General features: G+C 32.1%; 1 protein-coding gene across 1 annotated transcript; it reads right to left on the reverse strand.

Moving 5' to 3' along the window:
• Positions 1-6,619: 6,619 nt before the first annotated feature.
• LOC114753191 (photosystem I reaction center subunit N, chloroplastic-like) lies at positions 6,620-7,491 on the reverse strand. Its single transcript, XM_028941854.1, has 3 exons — positions 7,154-7,491; positions 6,935-7,060; positions 6,620-6,845 (listed from the first exon to the last, which is right to left on the reverse strand). Exons 1-3 carry the CDS (start codon positions 7,424-7,426, stop codon positions 6,756-6,758), a joined length of 489 nt encoding a protein of 162 aa, XP_028797687.1. The 5' UTR covers positions 7,427-7,491; the 3' UTR covers positions 6,620-6,755.
• Between the last annotated feature and the right edge of the window lie 295 nt (positions 7,492-7,786).

Consider the following 7,786-nt stretch of genomic DNA (forward strand, 5'->3'; position numbering starts at 1 on the left):
TATAAAGAAAGAGAAGAAAGAAGGTGTGCGGAATAAAATAAAATAAATAAAAAATTCAATACAGATTTGAAATTGAAATTGGGTTGGGACCAAATTTGAACAATTTCAGAATTCAGAGTAAAATCATTGGCACCACCAGCAAAGACAGGCCTCTCTGCCTCATGACCTTTTTTTAACCTCTTCATCAGATTATCCCATAATGATGTCGGCTTAAACTAAGCGCCTAGCGAGTGGCTTTTCTCATTGGCTCGGCTCGGCCCACTCGGCTTCGCTCCATCACATTTCAAATTAAGCTTTTGAGGGGGCGAGCAATCCAATGTTATCTTACCAGTTACCACTTGGCTTGGCGTAATTAAAATATTTTTCCTAAATAGGGCGTAAATAATTTTTTTCTGGCATCAATAATTTAGAATTCTTAAACTTATAATTTAGCGACAATATAAATTCTTCAAGTAATAGTAATTCATAGTTAATGTTAAAAATTGTGGGAAAAAAATAAACTAATACCCCCCTCATTCATTGATGCTCTGTTATCCTTCCTAATTGTAACATTTCAAAATCTGTTTTAAATTTAAAGAAAATAATTACACACTTTTTTAATGTATAAATCCTATAAAATATTTTTTTACAATTGAAAGATGTATATTTTATAATACATATATGTATATAATTTCAAATCAATTCATCGCAGTAAAATGAAATTTTGAAATGCTTGTAATTTTATAATATTGCCTCCATTTTTAAAAACAAAAAGAAAAGAAAAGAAAAGCTACCTCAATTAACCTAGCTAGTCGCTAAGATATTTTTCCCCAAGTACAGTTGGTCAGGACGGGATTTAATCTTGCCATCTCGTAGGTACCAAAAAGCTTAATAACCATTCAACCACTAATGCATCTAAACAAATTAAACACATTTGATTTACAATTTTTGTTTAGCATGATTCTTTAGTTATTTATTACTGTAATAGTATAACAATTACTAATCATATTTTTCAAATTTTAAACTTGTTAAAATAAGTGAATAAAACCCTTCATTTTGATATTTACGATTTTTGTTTAATAATTTACTACGCTTCATGAGTTATTCACCATAATGATATAGAAATTGACAATCACTTTTTTCCAAATTTTAAACTTTTTAAAATAAATGAATAAAGCCACTCATCCAGATAATTCCTAATTTTTGTTTAGTAATCCACTACATTTTATAACTATTTGCCGTAACAATATGGCATCTGACAATCAATTTTTTCAAATTTTAAACTTGTTAAAATAATGAATAAAACCCCTCCTTCTTAGGCTTCTAAATTATCACTCATTTCTATTTAAATAGGGACATAGCTTGAAAGTTATTGAATTTTTCACACAAAAATAATAAGATTTAAGAGTTTCATATTGATTTCAGTAAAACATATTGAGAATGACTTGTAAAAAGAATCAAATAAGCACCTTGCAATTTTTTTTTTCCTTCCAAGAATTTTGGGCCAAAAATAAAATTAATAAAGAAGTGGTTAATAATAAAATATGATAAGGAAGCAAAAAGGGAAAAGAGGAAGAATCTATAATGAAGAAAAGCTTTTGGAAAAAGTGGGAGAAATTTTAGCTGGCAATATTCGGAAATGAGACACATGCTTGGTTGGCTCCTAAAATTGATGATGATAATGTGAAAGCAGACCCTCTGATTATTCCTCTGCCTCTTAAAGGCCTTTGCATGTGCCTACACGTGCTATCTAGCTATTCTTACAGCCATTCCCCCTTCTTCCATGCCATTTTCATTTGGGTTGCTGGCCTGTGGTTGCCGCCTACATAATACATAAATCATTCACTTATCTTTAACCATTTTAAGTATAAATTACAATATACTGCTTCATGTCTTAAATATAAGAGTTAATTAAAAATTTAATTTAGTTCCAAATGTAATACTCTAATCCATCCTATTTCCAATGTTTATCTATTTTGTTATCAAATAATTCATATAATGATTGCACATATTAAGGAGCGTTTATCAAGAGATAACTCATATACACATAATTACCAGTGATATACTCCTCCGTCTCTTATTATAAGATCTAATTTTTTAAATGGGTTTGTCTCTTTTCATAAGATCCTCTTTGAGTTTGTTTGAGTATTTAATATATTATTACCTATTTTACCCCTAATTTAATATATTTAATACATTTTTTCTTCATTTATCTTACCATTACTCTCTCACATTCACCTATATATATAGAGATATATTTGAAAAAAAAATTACATTTACTACATATTAATTATTTTTAACTAATTTTAACTGTTTTCTTAAACCACGTAATTTAGTTAAAAGGATTTATAATAAAGGATGAAGGGAGTATTGGAGAAGGCAATATACATTTATTACAAATAGTCTATGATTAGTTAAATAGTATATTACAAATAGTATAGGATCTTATAACCCATTTTTTTAATATTCACATATTAGTTATCTAACTCTTATATTAAAAACTGGAGATAGTATATGATTTTGTATGAAATTCACATATTATACATTTACCCTCGTGGTTATTTTTTTCAAGTGATTTCAAATATATATTCTGCATTTGTCTTGTTTTTATGAATATAGAGACGTCAATCAGTAAAAATTGGTTTAGTTACAGTAAAGATCGATTCCATACCTTACAAGATTAAAGTCGACTCTCTATATTTTTATTGTTAAATATTTCCTTTATCTTTGTTTACCTCTTCTGATTTGGATTTCCATTTCGTTCCCGTTGTTCTTTCTAAATTTCAGTAATGTATAATTATTATTTGTTTTTTAATGACATTCTTATTAAAGATAGTTATGATTTAAAACAGTGTGGCATTAATTGGAGTGCAAGACTGAAAAAGAAAAAATTATTATTATTATTACACAGTCACACCAGCACATAAATTTTACTTTCTCCTTAATTTGTGTGTTTTTTACCATACAAACAAGTAACTAGTGAAGGAGAGAGTACTTTGCTAATAGATAAATAATCTACGAACATTTTCTTTAAATGTTTTTCCACTGCAGGACCTATTTTCGTCCAGATGATTTCTCACAACCCCAACTCACCATTTTTTCAATCAATAGGATTCTTTGTCAATTACATGAACTAATTTTTTTTTCCCAAAGACTAAAAAGAAGCATCATCCCAATAAATCTATGCATATCCGAGAGTTAGGATTTGTAATTACTTGTTCAAAACAACAAGCCACTCATAAAGAAAATTGACTTGATTAACCGCCAAGCGGTTTAGATAGACTAACAGGAGTCATTCCAAACTTAACAAAGAATTTTAAGTTCTAAACTTGAAATGGTCCTATCAAGTCTTGAATTTAGATTGGTTTGGGTTCATAAAGTTTCCAGTAATAAGGGGTCAGCCTAGCACATCAGGGGCATAAAAAAGACTTGGTCATCAAAATTCATACTCATATTTATATTATCTTTTTTTTTTTGAGAAAAAAAAAGTGGATTGGAATCCATTAAATGATGCTTCAATGGAAGTTTTAATATTGCCATAAGGGGTTGAATATCGGGACCTTATCTGAACTTGTCAAACCATACAAACATTTTGCCCACACATGCCAACACTTGTCCGGACCTTGTCCAAACTTACCAAACTATACAAGCACCTTGCCTATACATAACAATACTTACCCGGACCTTGTCCAAGCTTGCTAAATCACAGCTATCTTTTGAACATAATTAGTATCAAGTTAGACTTTTTAAGACATTTTGGACCCCTCCTTTGACATCTCCTTGCACCCTAAAAAAATAGGGGAATTGTTGAACTTTGTTGATTTATTTTGGTGAGAAGAATCATAAATGGCGCTGAGAACGGGGTTAATATGATTCAAAATCCACAATTTTATAAGCGTAAAAAAAAATTCAAATGAAAGAAGAAGAAAAAAAGTGAACTAGAAGCAAAGACTCAATGATGAGTTGTAGACATATGGGTAGCTTGAATATAACTCATTGGGATGAATACACAGTAGCATTTTTATTGGCATGTTCCTTGGAAGTCTCATAGATCAGTTCATATCATACTGTGCTGGTTGGTACATACAAGGATCGTCCAAGTCATCCTATCCATGATTCATTCAGTCCTTACCTTACCAACCTTTCCCTACAAGAAACATATCACCCAAAAAGGTTTCTTCCTAACATTAAAAATCAGATCAAATTAATTATTAAATGTCAAATAATGTATGTAACTAATTAAAGATGCGTGATGGAGTGAATTAAGGTGGATGAGGAGTCCTAGGTTGTAAGGGAAGGGAAGGATGTGTAGTTTGGTGTACATACACACACACACACGAATCAATGAAACACCAAACAAGTAAAAAAGAAAGATCCTCCCTTCTTCTTCTTTTTTTTTTTTTTTTTGCTACAAGAGAGAGAAAAGATCGTCCCTTCTTTAATAATTGAGTGGGTTAGAAAAGGGTTTGATACCCCTTAGTGAAAGGTGTAATATTATGAGAGCTAATAATAGTTGAATTTAGCTGATTAGTTGGTAGTACCACTCTTAAATAAAGCCAGGCGTTTGAATTTTACGAGGGAAAATTAATCATTTGATTTTTCTGGTTTTAATTTAACTAAACTCAATTTATGAATTTTAATTCGGTTCAACTCAATTTCAATAATTTTAACTTGATTATAACTTAATGTTTGAATTTTGACCCAATACAACCCAATTTCTATAATTTTAACAATTTGAAATGCTAGACCTTACATTTTAAAATAATAAAACTATAATAAGGATGAGAATGATTTCGTAAAGATTAGGAGCTAATGTTCTGAACGGTAAATTATAAGAAATTATAAGAATTAAATTACACTAACTCAAAGCTCCTGGGTTAACTTTTAAATGAGTCAAAATTATAGAAACTATAAGTTACACCAAGATAAAGTTTATGAGCTATGTTCTAATCCGGTTAAAATAATACAGAAAAATGAAAAAAAAAAAATTAATACCATATTTGGTAATAAAATTTGATCTTATTTTAGTTTTGGCCTATGAAACTTGAAACTAATGATTTTGGTACGTAAACCTTGCTTTAGGGACAAAAAACACAGTTTGAGGACCAACAATTATTAAATGAACCAAAATGAAGTTAAATTTCAGGCACCTTGATTACGGGTTTTAAATTTTGGAGATTAAAACCAAAATAAATCAAATTTTAAGAACTAAAAATAGCATTAATCTGATAAAAAAAAGTTACGAAAATAAATCAAATTTTAAGAACTAAAAATAGCATTAATCTGATAAAAAAAGTTTCCAAAATAAATCAAATTTTAAGAACTAAAAATAGTATTAATCTGATAAAAAAGTTTTCTGCTTTTATGAATAAAATAAAATTAGGGTAAAAAGAAGCATATGTTGTTTAGGGATAATGATGGAATTTAAATTAATTAGTGGCAGCGGATAATGCATAGAGCTGTAAGAAGAAAAAAGGAAGAGATATTGAGGGCCTAACTTAGCGGAAAGCAGCAACGAAAATTAGTGGAATTGGAAGAGGGCTCATCATTGATGCGCAACGTAATGGTAAAGGTATGATGTTGGAATGCCGCTCCAATTATCTGAATGGGATCATCACCAGATCTGCAGCCTTGTTTATTTCCATTCTATTCCTTACACTATTATTATTATTATTATTATTATTTCTTCTTTTGCTTCTAAAGAGGTGCTTGGATAACCCCAATAGTACTTTTAGAAACATTTTTTCGTAAATCAAGACAAATTCTTTCACATGTTTACTTTATATACTGTAAAAATATTTTTAAAATTATGATTTTATTTCTACCCAAACACTCTCTAAATATGTAATTGTAATAAATAAGGGATGATGCGAGAGAGAGAGCGAGCCAATTTTTTTGGGGGGACCATATAGAAAGCTACCCCGCTCCACTAATTATTATTATTATTATTATTTGTTCCAATAAAAATTTCTTGTGCCTGATCTGTGTCCATGTCAGAATCCCTGCATGCCTCATAAATAGCTGCATTTGTACATTACCTACAATTTTTTTTTCAAAAAAATAAATAACAGAGAGAATGTTTATGTGGGAGTATTAAGAATATTTCGTAAAATATATGTATACGCATCAAGAATATTATAGTACAACTTAGTTTCATGTATTGAAATTAAATATTTCATGCATGCTTCGTGCTTCTCTCCCCCACACACGTGAGTTGCCTTCCTCATTTTTCTTCTTCTTTATTTTTAAGGTTGAGGTCCAAATCGTGACCTTTTTATTTATAAGAAAAATTTGCATCTCACTAAGTTATAATATCACTGACGCCTTCCACATTTGTCTATGATTGTTTCTTTGGCTGTGCGAAATTTTACATTAGCTAGAAAAAGTTGAAATTATCAAGAAAGATACTGCCATAAATTGCAATTTAGGGGGGGGACATTATGTATTAAAATTAGATTACCTTGTGATCTAATAATATGAAAACTACGTTACAAATAGGAAGTTTTCTTTAAAAAAATTTTTTAAAACAAAAAATGAAGGGAAGAAAGAGGTAAAGTTCGTTTGGAAGCAGCTGTTAGAGCGTGGGAGAATTGATGACTGAACCCAAAAAAAAAAAAAAAAGGAGAATAAATAAATAAGAAAAAGAAAGCGAAGAAAGAGAAGGCTAGAACACGAAGGAGAAGAAATTAGGTGCAGTACTGAAGACAGAGCAAACAGCTGAAATGATTTGGTTTGTTTTACAGGAATTTTATGTAATTTGGGGGATGGCGTTGTGTTCACCATTTCCAGAAAACATTAGATCCACACTTGTACTTGTCCTTCCCTTCGCATTCCAGGTCCAAATCTTCACTCAGGAATGGCACTTTCTGCAACCACATTTCAGTCCAAAACCAATCAGCGAATGAACAATACGAATCAGAAAGAAATATTTCAATAGAGATAGATCGACGAGTACCTTTTGCTTCGCAAGATCTTGGCAGCCAGTGAAGTTCTCAGGGAACTTGCAGCTCCCAAATTCCACTGTGTAAGCCCTCGCGAAATTCGCGCCGCTTGTCGCTAATCTCTTCTTATCATTCAATTCCTACATCACCAACACCATACAAATCACCATCCATCGAGGAAGTAATTAAGCAGATCTCAAACAGGAATTGAGAAGTTAGGGCAATATTTGTACCTTGTTGGCCTTGCTTCTCTCGAGGTATTCTTCAATGACGCCGGCGTTTGCAGAAGAAGACGCGGCGGCGGCTGTAAACACGGTAGCGGCTAACAGAGAAAGAGCGGCTCTTCTTCCTTGAGGACCGGCGGACGAGGAGGCTTGCTGGGCCTTGATGACCGGCAATTTGGGGGAAGACACCGCCATGGAAGTGTGCTTGGGGTTGAATTCAGAAGAAGCCACACCAGATATGGCGTAGGTAGAAGCAAGCACAGCAGAGTTCATGGAAGCCATTGGTGCGGAGAATGGCGAGGTAATCACACAGACGCAGAGACGAGAGAGAGGGTGAAGGAGGAGTCGGAATTTAGTAGGGAGGAAGCGGGAAGATGCTTATGTGGATATGAGATCATGGAAGGGGATTAGAGATTGTGGTGGGCGTGTGGATAAGGCGAGATTGCCTCGTTCCTATTGGCAATTCTCAATTTTGATATACTCGGTTCTGATACTTCTGGGCCCCACCTCTAATTCACGATGTGTGCTTCATGTCTGATGCTCATCCCTCCCCACTCACATCTTGGTCAAAAATCACAGCATTTACATGTTGATAGAGAGAGCCAAGAAAATTGGAAAATTGGTCCACTTCTTATTAGGAAT

Source organism: Neltuma alba, unplaced genomic scaffold (assembly GCF_004799145.2).
Source record: "Neltuma alba isolate B1F8T4 unplaced genomic scaffold, ASM479914v2 tig00001210_pilon, whole genome shotgun sequence".
Classification (NCBI taxonomy): Eukaryota; Viridiplantae; Streptophyta; class Magnoliopsida; order Fabales; family Fabaceae; genus Neltuma; species Neltuma alba.

Coding starts and splice junctions, on each gene's coding strand:
- LOC114753191 (XM_028941854.1), bottom strand. CDS start 7,426: ATGGCTTCCATGAACTCTGCTGTGCTTGCTTCTACCTACGCCATATCT. Junction 7,061..7,153: donor AGAGAAGCAAGGCCAACAAG/GTACAAATATTG, acceptor TTGGTGATGTAG/GAATTGAATGATAAGAAGAG. Junction 6,846..6,934: donor AAGATCTTGCGAAGCAAAAG/GTACTCGTCGAT, acceptor ATGTGGTTGCAG/AAAGTGCCATTCCTGAGTGA.